The following is a 19255-nucleotide window of genomic DNA, read 5'->3' as shown; positions in this document are numbered from 1 at the left end:
AATTGGCTCCTGACAAAAAATGAATCCTAGTGTATAAATGTGCGCATGTACATTTGTTTAGGGCCAAGTGGTTGTTATCCGCCATCAAATTCTATGATCTGCATATGCGCAGTGAGGCTCCTACGCATTCGCAGGTCATTACGCATCGGAGATTTACAGAAATATTGGATTTACAGAAACCTCTGAATCTCTCTTTCTTTACTTTTTATTTTCAATCTCTGCTTTTCACTTCCAACCACTCCACTTTATTTTTGGATCTAAAGTGCCCCTCATCTCCAAGGCTTTACATTACTCCCTGTAATTCAACCACTTAAAACAAACCCACGGTATCTTGTTTAGATTTCTATTTTCCTAGCATGAAAGTTACAAATTATAACTACTGTGGCTTATGTTGTTTTATAATGTTTACCTCTCCTCTTCTGTGTAAGTGAAATGTATAAATGTAATAAAACAGAAACAGTACAGCCCGGCCTATTAGCCGAAGACATCTACGCTACGCTAGGATTGATATGCATTGTAGAGCTTATCCTGAGCAATCCCATCATCTACAGCTGGTGTGAGCTGGAGGTAACAGTAGCCATTAAGTCAGCTACTATTAAATCGTGCTGCACTGAACCTGTTTGGAAGTGTTCTCTCCATAAAATATTCTAAAAACATCATCTTCAGTTCATGAAATGTTGTTCCCACTGTATAATATTTTCCCATGGTATAACTAGTAAACATCACCACGGCGGCTCACTTTCCTCATTTTCTTCACTGTGAGAAACAATTGGACTTTTAAAAAAATGCAAAAAGTACTGTGTGTTTATCTCTCCGGTATATGAAAGACTTTGCGATCTGCCCATAAGGATGATGGATAATGCTCTTACTAAAAAAGTAAGCAAGCAATAACTGTAGTCTGGTAGCAAATCGATGGCAGAAACTGCCAAATAACATTCACATGCTACCAATCTACTTGGATTTATTTGTAATCCACAGAGAACACATTCAACTTTTATGACTCAAATTGCTGAATATTTAAATGTTACATTATATATCAGACAGGCAAAGCCGTCAAGACACAGAGCAGGATTTAGATGAAGGAAAGACTTCCAAGCAGATCATTTATCTTGATCACTTTTAGTGCAGCAGTATATACAGAGGCATCATACTATCAATACAAGCAAAAGTCGCACAAACATTTTTTTTCTCTACTGTAAAAAAAACAGAGAACTAAACTAACTATTAATAACAAAGTCAGCAGTGAGGCACATAAGGATGTGTTGACTTAATATCCAATGTCTTACTGTGCCTTAGGGACTAATTCAGAGTTGGCGCAATGCCGACGTTTGCGCAAAAGAGCACATTTATTGTACTGCACATGGGTTACATCTGAATTGCGCACGTGCGCGCAGTATAAAGTGATTCACAAACTAAATGGCAAAATGATGTTTGGAGGAGGCACATGTGGGATCACTGTCTGTCGGGTATCTCTCTGGAAAAAGCCCCTCCCAACTAAAGAAAAGTTTCTGTGGAGCACTTGCTTATTTTGATTTGTCATCAATGTGGATTTTTTCCTGATTTTTATGAATGAAGAACCTTTTGAAAAGGAATCCTTGAACCTAATAAAATCATTCACTTTGAACTTACCCTGATGAAGTTGTTAAGACAAAACGCGTAGGGTCATCAAGCATTCGTTTTATGGAAAAATCACCTGTACTTTGCATGTTTTATTGAATGTTTGTATCTGAATGTAATTCTTATGAAAATAAAAATGCAGAATTCCTCTATGCATAAGAGGTTTTAACGTAAATAGGTGGTGGTATTATTAAAACTCAATATTAGCGCACTCTATTACTTCTTTCAATCTACCTATCCACTGCCCCTTACTAACAGGAGGGCTTAATAGAGGTGCTGCTGGTACTCTACAGCACACCCCTATAACTCCTCCACCATCCACAGCACACCTACACCCACCCTTCCACTACTCGCAGACCCTCTGGACCTCCTCACCCATATGCCCCACACACGCATATAACCCTCCTCTATCCCGCCAGCTGCCCATCCTTTCCTAGCTGGTCTGCAGTGCAAACGGACCACCAACCCCATCTGCAGCACTTACGCACACATCCGTACCACCTACACACACCCTCATTTCCCCATGCAACACTGCACCAGCCCCTCACCCCCTAGCAGCATCTACATACCCCCGCCCACATATACACCATCCACCTGCACCTTGCAGCACTTCTCGCCTCCCTACCCCATCCCCTGCACCCTGCCACTCTCACACCCCCAGCACCTGTGGACACCATTCACCAACTAAAATAGCAATGCAGACAATCCTCCCTATATTACAAACTTTATTTCACGCAACAAAGACATTTACAGTTTTGGTGGGCGGAGCCCCTTACGACGGTGTGAAGAGCGCCCGTAGGGCGCGATGAATCACCTAGTATATATATATATATATATATATATTATACACACATAGCAGTGAAGCGCACACACGGTAACGCAATACAATCATTACACTTCCTTGGGCACAAATCACTGCTTATTCAGCATACATCAGTAGGCTTGAGAGCAGTGGAGATTTTCCTGTAGCACACAAACTCTCATGGTCTTAACTATAGGTCCTCTCAGAGCTGTAACCAGGGGTGTTTAAGCAGTGCCAACACCCAGGGTGCAGGGTCCTGGGGGCAGAACCACCAATGACCAACAGCATTGGAATGGCACCCAGCAGTCCTGAGGACCATCCAGGAAGTGATCAACTTCTAGAGCCAGTGGCTCCACCTCCTAACATAAATGACATAGCATCACGGGTTTAGGGAACATGGCAACACAGGGAAAAATAGGGGGTTATTCTGATTAATTTGCAAGGCTGCGAATTCGCAGCCTTGCAAGTGCACCAAACCCCGCCTGGCCAATGCCGGTATGCCCACCTACCCTCGCAGCATGTGTTCACATGCACTGGGTGCGAATGGATGTTTAACACTGTGATTAACCGGTGCCAGCATTCCAATGGGTGTGACTATCCACCACCACCCCGGTCGCAGCCTTGGGTGCATGCATCCATCAAACAGTCTGTTCGATGTGGCCACTTGTAGCCGGCGTATGCACATACACAGAGATGACCCTGTGCATGTGCATACGCCCACCATTGGTCCCCGTACGAACGGACCAGAACAACCCCCATAGAGCCCTGTGCTGTTTACCAACCTCTATTTATTCTTCTCTCCAGTATTTCCTTTATGGTGGCCAAGAGTGATGGCGCCATCCACCCAGCCAGTGAGTCAGAGAACCCCACCATTTCAGTGAAAGGCGATAAGCATTGTGTACATTCAGTATGTCTGAGTTGATGACTCCCTGGCACTTTATTAGCATTATGTTTCAAATACACTGCCTCCAACTGTCCTTACAGAAGAACAATATAAAGAATGCTTACCGTCCCTCTCAGATCTATAAGTTCTTGTCTCATCTGAGACACAAGCGATTCTTTTGCGATTAGAGTACGGTGAAGCCTTTCGTTGAACTCCATCAACTCTCCATGCATTTCAGCTACCTTTAAGATTAAAGAAGTAAAAATGAACAGTTTTATCATTATATATTTGTGCCCAGATTAAATGACTATTGCTGAAATCGTCATTTAAATTAAAATAGGAAGCAAAATACAAAGCAAAGAATCTGTCTATTCTTGTCTCTTTGAAACAAAATACTGTATACACTAAAACAGTGAAACCTGTTTCTGGAAGCATGCGGCCTAAACCGTGCTCATTAAAAGCATGTATATTTGCTTGTTTTCTAGGAGCTTTTAAGTGACAACAGTTTCCAGAGATGAACATCAGCGCTGAAAGTGGGGATCAATTACTGGATGCGTTACTGCAGTATTTCACATTAAAGAACATAACACTGTCACATTTCAGCTAAAATCACTTTTAATGAATGTCTTCATTGGGTGCTTTTAAAGAAAATCAATTTGTTATGAACAGTTCAGATTCTTTTTTTTTTCTCTCCCCAAAAAAATAATACTCTTCATTGATTGTTTTTTAGAATGCTTATTGATTTTTATTACTACTGGCCACTTCACTGCTAACACTGTGATTACCACACCAACCTGTCTGGCTGATGGATATGACATAGCTACAAGAAAATGTTAGCAACTGTTCCCTATTAAAAAAAACTATCAAAAGGGTTAAAGGTCAGTCCATTGTCTTGGATGGTTTATACCTGTACAGACAAATCAAACTATTTCAGAGGCAAACCCTTTTTTTTTTACATACATTTTTGTACGCAGTGCTGATGTTCAAACAACTAATACCCCATTCACACCAGTAATACAGGGACAAACCCGGGAACTGACAAGCAGGGACATTCCCGGGTTCAGACCCATTCACACCAGAAATGTCCCTGCATTTTCTGGTGTGAGAAGGGGGCGGGAAGGAGGCCGGCAGGAGGTGGGGAGGAGGCGGGCAGTCGGCGGGATGGCGGCGGAGGTGGGGAGAATACTCACCCCGGTTGCTGGTCCTCCGTGCAGGCCAGGGATCCACACAGGCGGCGGCGCAAATGACGGGACAGGCTGCGGATGAAGATGACGCAGCTCTCCGGCGTCCTCACTGCCGCCGGAGAGCTGCGTCATCATCATCCACCGGCTGTCCCGTCATTTGCGCCCACCGCCTGCATTAATTCCCGTCGGACAGGACACGGAGGACACGGCAACCCAGGTAAGTATACCCTGTACCTTTCACACCAGCCAGGTCCCCGGGTTGAACCCGGGAACAACCCTGGTACCTAGCCGGGTTGAAATTTGACCGGGATTTTGTCCCGGGAATCTTTCACACCAGCACTAGTACCGGGTTGTTCCCGGACTCAACCCGGGAATTTAGGCTGGTGTGAATGGGGTATAAGTGATTATCAGAAGACCCCACATATGCTGAAATGGAACTGCGCACACAGCAGGGTACCTTTGCGATACTGCTAACAGTGAAAATTTAAATGCAGAGAAGAAGGAACCGTATGAGGGAATGAATGGAGGCAAAAACCTTGATGTGTATTGGACATATTTGAGGCATGTTTCTGCCTTCATCTGCGATTGTGAAGCATGGCGGCAGTGTCACTCCTGCTGCGGCCAGTCTGCGTGACCATAGACTCGACCCGGGTCTGACACTTTCACACTAAAAGGGAACGCGCATTCGATGGTAAATCGGAGATTAAACACATACGACTTAACGTTGTTCACCCAATTTCTTGGCTCAATGTGCTGGAATCGGGTAAAAAAAGGGCCCAAATCGCAATAGTGTGCGGCCAGTTTTTAAGTATTGGGATTGTGATAAAAGAAAACAAATTCCCCTATTGTGGGTGTGTTTGTAAAGCGCTGCCGAATCTGTGTGCACTACAGAAATAACTGGTAACAAATAAATTATTACAGATACTAGATGGAGAGATCTATCAATATGCAATGATTGAAACTATTTCTATAGATTATTATTGCAGTTCCAGTTAGAAATTAGATGAAAATAAAAAAAAAATATCCGGAAAGTGTTGATACCCGGCAATAGCTATAAGAAGATAAGTCGCATATCTCTAAAACCTAAAACTATAATAGCACATTTCCTCAAATAACTTTTATTTAATACTATACTTTATATCCGGCATGTCCAAACTATGGCCCTTCAGTTGTTGTGAAACTACACTTCCCATCATGCCTTGCCTCAGTTTTGCTATTAGGGAATGCTAAAACTATGGCAAGGCATGCTGGGATGCGTATTTTCACAACAGCTGGAGGGCCACAGTTTGGACATGCCTGCTTTATATGGTGAAACCTGGTGAATTGTTAGCTTGTTAGGTAATCTACATTATAGTACAAAACTTAAGACAAATAAAACAATTACTGAAAGCACGCATGGGAGAAAATGCAAACCAGACTTTGCTATAAACTATTCTTACCTACGAATCTGTATACAAGTGCTACAATGCAGGAAGGTTTATTGTGCTTCGTACACAGAATCAGACAAACACAAATCGGTTGTATATAAAATGATTCAGTCCTGTTTTAGGAAGCAGCTTGCCCCATCAGTTTGTGATTAATGCATTTTCGGATGAAAAAGATTAGAAAAAATAAAGATTCTCGGTGCAAGCAGAGGTGCACCAGACCTGGCGGTACAATTGCAGATTCTCGGTGCAAGCGGAGTTGCAGGGCCGGCGCTACCCACTCAGCAGCTCCTGCAAAGTCGCCATGGTGAAAAGGCGCTGTCTCCCTCCCTGCTCTGCTAAAGCTGCCTCAGCCCTCACTGTCATTGCCTCCTGCACGCCGCCCGCAGCGCCTGCCTGACAGCTGGCGGGCGGCAGTATAAAGAGCTGCTCCCTGCACCGTGAGTGCACACAGCCTGCAAGCCGCCCGCAGTGCCTGTCTGACAGTGGACGGCAGTATGGAGAGGCTGAGCAGCGCACACACTGTCCTCCTCCTGCGACCTGCCCCCTCTTTCTCACGGACACTTGCGCTGAGGCATGTAGCGCTGTCTGTGAATGCCTGGATGACATGTCATGTCCAGATCCGCCCCCTACCCATTGCCTGTCAGCTGTCAATCAAATGATGAACAGGCAGCAGCGCCACCCTTCCTTCCCTCTTCTCAGTGTGCTGTGCCAGTGCCACTGCCAGTCCTCAACACTCCGCCCCATCTATCTCCTCCCCCACTGGCGTAACTAAGCTACCGCAGCCCCCGCCATGGCGGGGAGGCGCAGAGTAACTATGGGCGCCTGGGGGGCTGCGGTGCTATAGTTACCCGCTGCGCTGCTGCCCGGCCGCATCTGTGGTCACTGCCCGTCACTCGCTCCCGGCGCCGGCTCCTGCTGATAATGAAAAGTGACACTTAGAAAATGGCTGCCCCCGTATTGCAGACAGTTTTGGCAGCCATTTTCTAAGAGTCACTTATCATTATCAGCAGGAGCCGGCGCCGGGAGCGAGTGACAGGACAGTGACGCAGATGCGGCCGGGCAGCAGCGCGACAGGTATGGGTATGGGTATGGGAATGGATATCGAGGGGGGGGGGGCCCGCGCCAAAGGGGGGGGCGCGCCGAAAAAATTTGGCGGGGGGGCGCAATATATATAGTTACGCCACTGTCCTCCCCTCTTCTTCCATCTCCTCCTTCTCTCCCCTCCTTTCCCCCTCAGGCACGAGAGGGGTGTAATGGCGTCCTCAGCATCCTGCCTACGCAGATAGAAGAAGAGGGACTGCACAAGAGTTAAACAGCAAAAGAACAGTGAGTCTTTTATTATACATGTTTATAACGAATTCTTTAATAATTGTATATTTTTTTATATTAATTTAGACACTTTTTAAATAATGGGCTGGGTTATGTGCCTAAAGGTGGCCATACACGCTGCAATAGCAGCGTGTGATGCGATGTGCGCTCCTGCGTGCATCGCACAGTACACAAAGCATGTGCTGAACATACTTTTTGTACTGCTTTCGGATCGCATTGCACACACAATGCATGCATGCCGTGCGATGTGCACTAGCCCATAACATATGCGATTCTCGCAGCGTGTATGTGCACCTTTAGTGCCTGCAACATTTTGCTGACACAGCACTGAGATGGTGTATGCATACATGTACATGCACCTGAGGTCCTCCATAGGATCGCATGTTGCATACGCTTCCACAATCGGGCTGCAGCTTGTTGTAATGGCAATGTGAAAGGGCGCAAAATTTATGGTTTGCAGGAGGGCGCTGGACACCCTAGCACCGGCTATGCAGAGGTGCATCAGACCTGGCGGTACAATTGCAAATTCTCGATGCAAGCAGAGGTGCACCAGACCTGGCGGTACACTTGCAGCAGGCATGGCGGACTGAGGCTAACTATATGAAGCCACGCCCCCATGTTCTCAGGTCCCCCAAATTTGAGATTCTCCTGAGCATTCTTCAAACTGAACCAGTCTGAAAAAATTCTGATGAGACAAACAACTGGTGTCACATCTGTCAATACGATGTGTCCATTTCAACCAGCTGTCTATATGTAATCCTATAGACCGGCATGATGTGAGTATACCGTACTGTAGTTTTATTTATCTTTAATAACATGTGATGGTAAATACTTGAAAAATATTTTGCTATAATAAAAATAAATTAATTAGATAAAACACACATACATTCATGTTTTATCTTAGTTAATCCAACAAATACCATAGCACAAATAATCGTAATGTTATTTTTTTAATTTCACAGATTTAATAAGCAGAGGGTAAAATGCACACTACAAAAATGTTGACCTTTCTTTTGATTTATCTGTAATGATGACCAAACCTGGAATTCTTATTGTTGGCTAGTGCAGCTTCTAGGCATTTAGCCCAACATCTCAAATGTTGGTCAACAATATCATAGAGATATATTTATATTAAGTGGAAACACAGTGCTGGAGTCATCATTATTAATAGCACACTAGTGTATTCCAAGAAGTAACAATATGTGTGGTACAGATGGAGCGCCTCTCACTAGTGCTGGGGATGGAGGAAGATTCGCCAGCCGCCATCCCCCACCAGCCACCATAAGGGGACGCGCGCGCACGTGATGCGCGCACATCGCCTTACAACGGGGCTCCCCCCAGGTCCCCACCGCCTCGCCGAGGATCGCCCCAGCTCCCTGCCTCCTTGCCTTAGTTTTATTTGGCTATGCTGAAACCAATGCAAGGCATACTGGGATGTGTAGTTCATCAACAGCTGGAGGGCCACTTATTGCCCATTCCTGCATTAGGGCAAACCAAGCTCCCATGGGTCGGTCTTACAGGCTGTTCAACCTGAAGATGTGGTTGACCTCCCTAATCCAGTGTTTTTCAACCACTGTGCCGTGGCACACTAGTGTGCCTTGATCTGTTATCAAGTGTGCCCCCAGATCTAGAGATGCACAAACCTGTTTACAGCCACCACCAGTTCAACTGTTATTTACTGGTCTCTTCTTTTCATATAAAGCCAATGTATTTTATTTTTGTTGCCTGTGGGGAGCAGTGTGATTGTTTTTAATATGGGGGCCAATAGGTTTGTTTTTTTTCCCTGTGGGGGCCAATGTGTTTTGCCCTGTGGGGATCTCATGGTGTGCCTTGGTAATTTTAAAATCTTATTTAGTGTGCCACAAGGTAAAAAGGTTGAAAATCACTGCCCTAATCAATAAAAATATATAAGAAAAATTAAATACGTGCAGTACTATACAAAAGAAAAAAAAATGACAATAACAAAAACTTTTTTTTAATTATCTATACAGTTATATTGGACTATAAAATTAATAATAAAACGTATTTGTTAACTTCAAATTTCTTTAATCAGCCTTTCTTTAAATGGAAACAGCAACTTCTTTTAAAGGATCACTTTTTCACCAAACTCAAAGTTTCAGATATGGATTATTCATTTCATTAAGCGAATGTAATATACATTGATGTAAAAAAAAACATCATGGATGACATTTAGTGAGAGATTTGGTAAGAAATCTCCAGGTTTTTTTAAAGCGGCAATCATTTACACTGCAAAATCAAACTGGTTTTGCAGTGTAAAGGATTGCCACTTTGAAAAAAACTCTAGATTTCTTACCAAATCTCTCACCCTATTAAATTTACCCCAGTTGTACCTTATAAAGAAACCTGTATGGGATTATCCCCAGTGAATATACTGTGAGTTAACGTGTTCACACTCTAGAATTATTTTTTTTGCCGATTTTTACAGATAATCGGACAATATCGGTCGGATGACCACTCCTGCGGATCTTTTGCTATATCTTCTGATCTAACATGATGCATGAAAGATCAGAAGATTTAGCAAAAGATCAATATGAACGCACATGGGATCGTAATAGAAGTATTTGGTAAAGATGTGCTCTTCCCTGAAATCTTTTGTCCAGGGCGGACCATAGGTTTAAAAATTTCAAAGCTTATTTATGCGCAAATTTTAACATTGCAGATCTTTCTAGTGTGTGGGCACCTTAAGGGTATGCATTTTCTGAACACACAATAAATAAACCTTGACAAGATTAGATTCTTTTAATAGATATAAGTGAGGTACGAGCCACTACTGAATATTGCTTAAAAGAAACCTTGATGAAATTAGATTTTTCTTCCCTGTATTCCTCCTCATCAATAATTAAACTTCAACTATAGTCCGTAATCGACAATATTTTATCTACATATATCCTACAAATAACAATAAAAGAAACATTGATGAAATTTCCTCACATATAATTGAGGTACAAAACACTAATGCATATTATCTACAGTTTCAATAGAACTAATTTCACCATATTGATCTCATTTTCATTTCTTTCATATATTGAACATTTGATCTAATGATGTGAAACACCAATCCAAATATTGAGAACCATAAATCATTTTTTTTCTCATCACCAAGGTTAAGTATTATTCATATATCAATCTTGAACTATTATTGGGCTATTCAGACAATAGTGACATCTTGCACACTTCAATATCCTTTATAAAAAGGTTTCAGATCACAGTGATTGATCCTCCAATGCCTTGAAAGGCTGCTGTAGTTTACAGACGTGCCTTACATTTCCCTTCCTTTACCATAGTGATCGGATTCTCTTCCTGATTAACTGCAAAGATGTATAACATATTTCAACTGGTTATGACAGCCATTATAATTTCAGTTATAAAATACTTTAAAATTAGCCACTTTTGTATCCACATGAACAACTTCAAAATATGTTTAACTTTTTATTCATTAGTTTTTATTGATTTTGTGCATAAACATACAACAAACACATAACCAAAAATTAGTAGCAGCTGTGGGTACATAAAGGGCTGCGTTGCTACTGTATATGACGGTAAATGTAAGGCAGAATATTTATGCTGTGGCCTGGGTACATACTGTATAACAGTTGCAGGGCAGATAGTTTACCGCTGTATCACAAGTGTCGTAACCGATATACCCGAGGCGCCATTCGGGCACATCACACAGGAGGCAATTCGAAATGTATACATTATATATAACAGTCTTAGAAGGGAGTAAACAGTACCCATCCATGTATATTAAAATTGAAGAATATATATTGAAGTGTATTGCAGCATCAAAACAAATCAAATATGCATACCCAGCTACTAAAGATAAAAACAAAAACACAAAAAAACACAATAAACAAAACCCCAAACAAACCTACCACATAACCCCCCACCCTGTACAACCCACCCTCAACATAGGCGTACTTGGATACCTTAAGATAAACCTACCCCTAACCCATTAACTACTACGGACTATAGGAAGGAAGTAAATTAGTGGCCCTTAGCTAAACCAAGTCAAAACTACATCAGCAATAGGATATGGACAGTTCTATGTTAGCCAAACTATGCCAAAAATCTAATCTACCCCTCCCACCCCACCCACTCACCCAACTGAAGTATAGCAGATATATGGAACGATTGGGGCAATGGACATATAGTAACGTAATTTAATGAAAGCACCCGCACCCCCAATATAGGATGTTACAGCTGGTAATTAAGTAAGGTATTAAAATAGTAACCATAAGCCAGGTTAGACAAGAACCAGCCCTCTCCCAACAAGTAGAAACATATCTTGCTTTAATTCTCAGGAGCCGACTAAAATAAAAATTACAATACCGATGTTAATAAAAGAGAGGATATTCCCCTGCGGATCATCAGACGTAGGATAGGACCCAGCCGTAGATGTGTGATCAGGGCATCTGGAGGAAGTCAGGGCATACACTGGTATAATGGCAATCATGTTGATCAGCCTCTGTGTAGAGGCGTGGATAGCCTGGAGGAGCCGCTGCACATCCATATTTCCAGTGAGGTATGCAGAACAGTAAAGAGCTCAAGCCAGCCTCAAGGACACAGAAGAAACCTGTGGTGGCTAGCAGACCGCCAAGCACTTAGATATAACAAGTGGCTGTAAGGGTATAGGCCGGTGAGCCAGGAGACACACCATGTGCGGCCAGAAGGACTTCAGGATAGCAGCAGGTCAACCAGGGAATATCAGGTCACCAGAAAATTATAATAAAGTAGAATGCAAGGGTCAGTGCTTAGAGCAGTGGTGGCCAACCCGTGGCTCTTGAGCCTCATGCGGCTCTCCCCCTTGTAAAGTGAGGCTCCTGCTCCCACTGCTGCCCGCCGCCCACCGTCCGTCCCATTCCCCCCTGCTGCCGGTTCCCTGAATCTCTTCTCCTTCTGAGGGGAGGAGAGCATGCATCGCGCATCTCTCCTACCCCTTACTGTGCATCCTTGTGACTGGGCCATCCGCCAATCAGAGCTCGCGGGCCAGCAGCCAATCAGGAGCCGGCCAGCGAGCTTTAATTGGTGGACAGCCCAGTCACAGGGAAGTGAGGGGGAAGGAGACGCGCGGTGTGCTGTGCTCTCCTCCCATCAGTGACATGACAGGAGAACTGCAGGGGGACACCAGGCTGTCCTCTCCCAGCCCGGCAGCAGCAGCAACAACGGTGAGTGCTGCTGCTGGGAAATTTGCACTGTGGGGGCATAGCAGTTTGTGGCACTGTGGGGGCATACCAGCTTTCTGGCACCATAGGGGCATACCTTGGCACCGTGTGGTGCATACCTGGCACCGTGGGGGGCATATGTGTATCTGGCACTATTGGGGGCATATGTATATATGGCACTGCACTATTGGAGGCATATTTGTATCACACCCACCCAAGGGGTCAAAATAAACTACGCCCCTTTTTTTGGCGCATGCGCCTTATGTCGGCTCTTTAGCTTGACAACCGATATTTTTCGGCTCTTTACCTCTGACCGGTTGGCCACCCCTGGCTTAGAGGATGACACTAGGATAAGGTAATGTAGAGTTTATTAGCACTGAAAGTACTGGTGTCAATAGGATAATGGCAGCCAATATTAGAAACTGATAAACCAGGGCAGTCTCGAACAGGCAGTGTCTCGCTTAGAGGATACCCCAAGAAAGGCCACAGCAGGATAAGTGTTATTAAAAGAGGCACAGCAGATCCACTCCACACTTATATACTACCTCCTAACTCCAAGATCAGGAGCCAGGTCAGAGGGATATCACAGGTAATACAGCAGGGGGTCACAAGGAGGGACTCCATAGCTTCAACCAGTGGTAAATGGAGGCAGGGTATCACGGCAGTACCTCACCTGAGACCATGGGCAGAGAGTCTAGGTCACCGGAGCAGTAGGAGAGAGGAGGGATGATGCATAGACTTGTCTCTTAGTCAAGATGGTGCCGGCATCCCATGTGTTAGAACCTGAAGCCAGAGGTCTGTAGCGGGGAGTTCACTGTCTCAACGGGTGTCCAAGTGCCACCCCACACCGCATAGATCCCCGCCAGTCAGCAGTAAAGCGGGCGGTAAAGGATCGGAAGGCACAGCAGGCGATTGAGGGAGAAACAGTCCCTGCGCAGGACAAGATGGCGCTGGTTATCCTCGGGCGGGCAGAAACAGGCACAGTCCCAGCTGGGAAGCCGTCCCCGCAACGGGGGAGCCGCCAGCAGTCTCACTCACCACCAGGGTCGGAGCAGGACGCACAGGCCCGGGAACACAGCAGTGAAATACCAGAGGCGCTGCTCCACCAAAGGAACCAGCAGAGGCACAGCAGATCACAAGCCACCCACAGGAGCACAGAGATCCCGCACCACTACAGCAAACCACCGGCACTGGAGGTCACAGGGAGGGTCCCAGAGGACAAGGAGTGCACAGGGGGTGAGTCTTGAATTCTATATCAGGGTGTCAGGATGGGTAGACAGGATAGAAGACAGGAGCTAGAACGGTATGCGTCCTACTCCATATTCAGCCAAGCCACCCAAAATATGTTTAAATTTAACATGCAGGGGAAATTGATAGACAATATCAATTTTAAATTATCATACAATATACTACAATATTTTAGCAGTAAATAATAAATATACTAAAATGTTAGTAGTTATGTGAATTTTGTTTTTCATGAAGTGATCCTTAAATTTCATGGAATTACCCATCACATAATGTGAATTGTGGCACTGTGTGACATACAATATAAAAAATATAAAAAAAAATTGTCATTTGAATGTTAGCTGGCGGTTTTAAAAAAAAGCACCTAAGGTTTGTAAGGTTTGTACAAAATGATATTTGATGGTACTGTATGTTAGTCCATATAATATAAGTCAATTTTAGAAAAGAAAATCCTAACACATAAAGATAGTTTAATACTGCACACATTGAATTATCACTACCCTCTGTGTCAATTAGTTTGGACAATCAGTCTTCTAATGTATCATATTTCCTGAACTATAAGAGGACAGTTCATTTATTTTTTGTGCAACTAACTTGTTGCTCCATCCAGGCACGAATACCCACGGATACACATATTTTTTTTGCTTGTGCCCCCTTCCCCTGAGGAAAGGAGCATAAATGTGCGAAAAGTCCATCTTTTTCACATTTTTCTAGTCAAGCCCAATAGTTTAGATCAGGCATGTCCAAACTATGGCCATCCAGCTGTTGTGAAACTACACATCCCAGCATGCCTTGCCATAGTGTTAGCACTCCCTGTTAGAAAAACTGTAGCAAGGCATGATGGGACTTGTAGTTTCACAACAGTTGGAGGGCCATAGTTTGGACATGCCTTGTTTAGATGGTTTAGCCATTTTGCGTGGCTAAAGCTGTTCAATTTTGGCACAATCAATGCGAAAACCATTGGCAGTCTAGCTCAGCGCCGGAAAAAATACAATTGCATATTGCCCTTTCAAAAATGACAGTCGGAATGCATGGAAGGAAAAGTATCTAAACAGTTAGGTTTATAATATCTGAAATGGCTTGTGTCCAAATCTTTACTACTATCATCAAGACATGTGTTACCAATTTGTATGTACAGTTTGAGGGCAAAAACTCCCAGATTTTAAAGGATAACAAAAAAGTTTATTTTTAATTGGTTTTGAAACGGTGGTCTTCACTTGCAGACGATCTCTGAAGTTTCGCACCACTCGTCGGGTCATTTCCCGCATTATCAATGTAATTTTTTATGGAAGCTCAATAATTATCAAAAAAATGTATTACTGGGCGGAAAAGAAAACAATCTTTTTCCTTTAAGCTTTAAAAGGCCTCTACACAGCCAATAGGGCCCTCTGAAAGCTGAGGTCTACAAACATCGACCCAGAAACACGAATTAACTGAAGCCTGCTCTACACCAAAAAAAACAAGAAATTATGGAACTTGTTTCCTAGCACGGCGCCCGTCGTATGCCATCGCATACCACTTATTAAGGGGTGCGATGGGACCCGATTTTCGGGTCCTAAGAGCTGCAATGTACAATTTTAATTTAATTGTAATTGTACAGGCACCCTGATGGGTGATTACTATGTTAAATGCACCCCCATTGTTAACGCCACCCCCACTATCAACGCGTCCCCTCGCGGGGCGAGCGCAGCGAGTCTGTGAGGAGGCAGCGGTACACGTCCTCTGACCTTTTCATACCCCCACTATCCACGCCGGCGTGGAGTTGATTGTATATAGTGGCGAGCGCAGCGAGCTACCAAGCCCGAAGCGTGGCGAGCGCAGGGAGCCCCGCGAGGGGATGCAGAATACATGTGAAGTAGTCCGCGTCCCCTCGCCACGCTTCGGGCTCGGTGGCTTGCTGCGCTCGCCACACTATTTAAAGTCAACTCCACACCGACGTGGATAGTGGGGGTATATATATATATATATATATATATACACAAGGTATTAGTACGCACAACGCTGCTGGAGTCCAAAAAATGTCCGTGCCCGGTAATGAGGGGTTATATATTTGCCTTCCAGAAGCAGAAAAATGAATTCCTATTCAAGGAAGAACCAGCACAAGACAGAAAAGCTTTTGCTTCAGACTTTTATGAGCATCATCAAATTTCCAAAGACATGTCCGGCATCACAGTGAGGTAACATATGAGAGCATATTAGGACCATGAATGTCCAACACCCTTAGGCAAAACAATTCTTACTGTACAGATGGGTCTTTTCCCATCTTTGCAGGGGATGGCGCTGGCGTCGCCAGCCGCCATCCCCCGCCAGCGCCATGGCGATCGTGAGAAGGGGACGCGCGCGCACGAGAGGCGCGCGCGTCCCCTTCCGACGGCGCTTCCATACGTTTCCCCGGGTCCCCGCCGGCTTGCCGGCGGTAACCCGGGGTCCCCGCCGACTGCCCGCACCCCCCACTAACCCCCCCTAACCCTGTCCGTCTCCCTGAGGCGGAGACGGACAGGGTTTCCGTCGCGCTAGCGACGGAGACTGAGACGCGCGTGCGCGTGAGACGCACGCGCGTCTCAGTTTTCTCGCTGGCGAGGCTGCTGGCGGGTCGCCAGCGCGTACGTTCTGGCGACCCGCCAGCAAGGATGAAAAACGTAACATACTGTATGTCCAATCTGTGGCCGCAGTCAGCTGAAGGTCCCCTTCCGGCATCACAGTGAGGTAACATATGACAGCATATTAGGACCATGAATGTCCAACACCCTTAGGCAAAACAATTCTTACTGTATGTCCAATCTGTGGCCGCAGTCAGCTGAAGGTCCCCTGACGGACCGTTTCGGTGCCTTGTGCACCTTTCTCAAAGGGAAAGTGATCTGACTCTAATGTCCAAAACTGTGTTGCTTAAAAAGAGAAAAATGTGATTACTCACCTGTGCATACACCTGGTCCGCTCGTCAACTTTCCCGCGAGTGCATAGTTTCCGGCTTCTCGGACTGACGTCAGATGCCGGCGCATGCGCCTACCAATGACGTCCGCCGCTGGTCCCCGTCCACCCATACACTATAGCGGGGAGTGCACAAGGGTTCCTAGGTGCAGGAGTGATACGTCACATCCGTTACTATAGTAACGCACGTATACAAACTTGTGTTAATTACGGATTCTGACAGATCCGTTCCCTTTGAAAAGGCGCTACCAAGCTTCCTGAATTAATCACTACATACACCGCAGCATGTGGGGCACAAGTTCAAAAATAAAGAAATATACAATACAACAAACATATTGAAAAAATCACACAAAAAACATGAAAAAATGAAATAATTATGAAAAAATCGTACTATGTCATGGGTCAATAGCTACACTATTTAATCACAAAATTATCAGTAGAAAAATTCTCCTACTCTATAGGAACGGTACAAACGAGAATTCCTCATTAAGTCCATTTGGACTCATACAGTCCAGCTCATATATCCAGAAACACTCTCTCTGTAACAATTTACCATGTCGATCTCCGCCTCTCCTCATAGGTGTTACATGCTCCAGTGGCATAAATGTAAAGTCACTAATGCAATGTCCACATTGTATGAAGTGCTTAGCCACTGGTGGAGTACCAGGCTCCATCTTTATCCCTGCTTTTTTGATGGAACTCCGGTGCATGGAAATTCTTTCTTTAAGCATGCGTATTGTTTTTCCAACATATATTTGCTTGCAAGGGCACATAATCATGTAAACCACAAAACGTGTCTCACAGTTCATCCTTGTTTTTAGCTTATATGTTTTGCCTGTTCTACTGTCTGTTACATTAATAAACTTGCAATTTGCACATCCTGTGCACCGAATGGATCCCACAGACTTGCTCAGCCAATTTTGTTTAGGTCCTATTCTAGAACTCACATCTGTGTATAGCATCCTCTGTTTAAGGTTTCGACTCCGTTTGTAGCAAAATAGCGGCATGGAGCTACAACTGGCCCCCAGAACTGGGTCCGTTTGGATGATGTGCCAGTGTTTTGTGATTGCCTTGCGAATTTCTTTTGAAGCAATGGAGTATGTGCTGGAAAACACAATTTTAGAGTCTGTACTTTTCCTTGTGCTGGGTGACAGGAGATCCTGTCTTTTTAGGTTCATGGCACGTTTCTTGGCATTTGCCAGATCCTTACTCATATAACCCCTGGATTTAAAGTCCTGGCACATTTTGTCTAGTGTCTCCTCAAGTTTACTCGGGTCTGAGGTATTACGTACAGCTCTAATTAGCTGAGAGAAGGGCAACCCGTTTTTGAGAGGTTGCGGATGGAAACTCCCCGCCAGCAGGAGAGTGTTTCTGTCCGTAGGTTTTTTAAAGAGCGTTGTGGCAAAGCAGTTCTCTCTTACATGTACCGTCACATCTAGGTAATCAATTATATATATATATATATATATATATATATATATATATATATATTTTGCACGTTTCAAACAAGCAATGGCACTCCAAAGGTCTCAAGTACTCCCTTTTTTTGCCTTTTAGAGTGCCAGACTTACAGACTATAGTTACTATATATAAATAAATATATATTATATATATATATATATATTTATGGGCAGTATAGACGGTGTAATGGTTAGCATTACTGCCTCACTGTGGTCATGCTGAGGTCATGGGTTCTATTCCCATCATGGCCCTAACTGTGCAGAGTTTGTATATTCTTGCCATACTTGCGTGGGTTTCCTCCGGGTACTCAGTTTCCTCCCACAATCCCAAAATATACTGATAGGCTAATTGGCTCCCAACAAAATTAACCCCAGAATGTCTGTGTACGTGTATATGTGGTAGGGAATATAGATTGTAAGCTCCACTGTAGCAGGGACTGATGTGAATGTTCAAATTTATACTGTAAAGTGCTGCGGAATATGTATGTTAATAAATAATATATATATATATATATATATATATACACACACACACACACACACACACACACACACACACACATATATATATATATATATATACACAAATCCAAAGCATACAGAAAAATCAAATAAGTAATTTTAAATAGAAGTTTCTGCAACTCCCCTTGCTCTCTAATGATTGTTTATAGCTGCTAGACGTACATTCATGTGACACAGATCTGGGCACAATTGACTCCAATAATGTATCTGTAAAAATGGATTCCTGTCTCCTTATGTTTTTTAAAGAGGCACACATTTATTTTGACTTGTTTTAAGGACATTACATCAAAGTTGGATCAGCCTGTAGTGTGTTTTTCCACTTTCATTTTGAGTGGGACTCCAAATCCAGACCTCCATGGGTTAATTATCCCCCCTCGTAATCTGGCCCTGCACAGTATAATATTAGGCTGTTAACAGGATGCATTGGAAGCCATCTCCAATACACACTGATCTACCAGTGCTAACTGGAAGAAAAAACTCAGGGCCTGATTCAGAGATGACACAGGGGCTTACCGTTAGCTTACACAGGGGCACAAGCTAATACATTTACAGCTGCAAATCTGTATGCAGCTAATGTACAAAAATCTGCTAATGCTCAGCACCTGTATATGTATTAAGGTACCCACCAGTGGCTTTGAGTGTCTTATTTATGTTGCACCTTCTAGAATATAATAG

The 19255-nt window shown here is 44.0% G+C and overlaps 1 protein-coding gene across 2 annotated transcripts in view; it reads right to left on the bottom strand.

Moving 5' to 3' along the window:
- Nucleotides 1-19255, bottom strand: part of SNX29 (sorting nexin 29) — a 522757-nt gene that overhangs the window by 251180 nt on the left and 252322 nt on the right. For both annotated transcript variants that reach the window (XM_083153313.1, XM_083153315.1), the window contains exon 16: nucleotides 3428-3544. In XM_083153313.1, coding sequence (XP_083009439.1) covers nucleotides 3428-3544 — 117 coding nt within the window. The remainder of the gene's footprint in view (nucleotides 1-3427; nucleotides 3545-19255) is intronic.

The sequence above is a fragment of the Crinia signifera genome, chromosome 7 (assembly GCF_055691185.1).
Source record: "Crinia signifera chromosome 7, ASM5569118v1, whole genome shotgun sequence".
NCBI classification, from domain to species: Eukaryota; Metazoa; Chordata; class Amphibia; order Anura; family Myobatrachidae; genus Crinia; species Crinia signifera.
The sequence above is the reverse complement of the archived record's forward strand: the minus strand, read 5'-3'. Positions and strand labels throughout refer to the sequence as shown.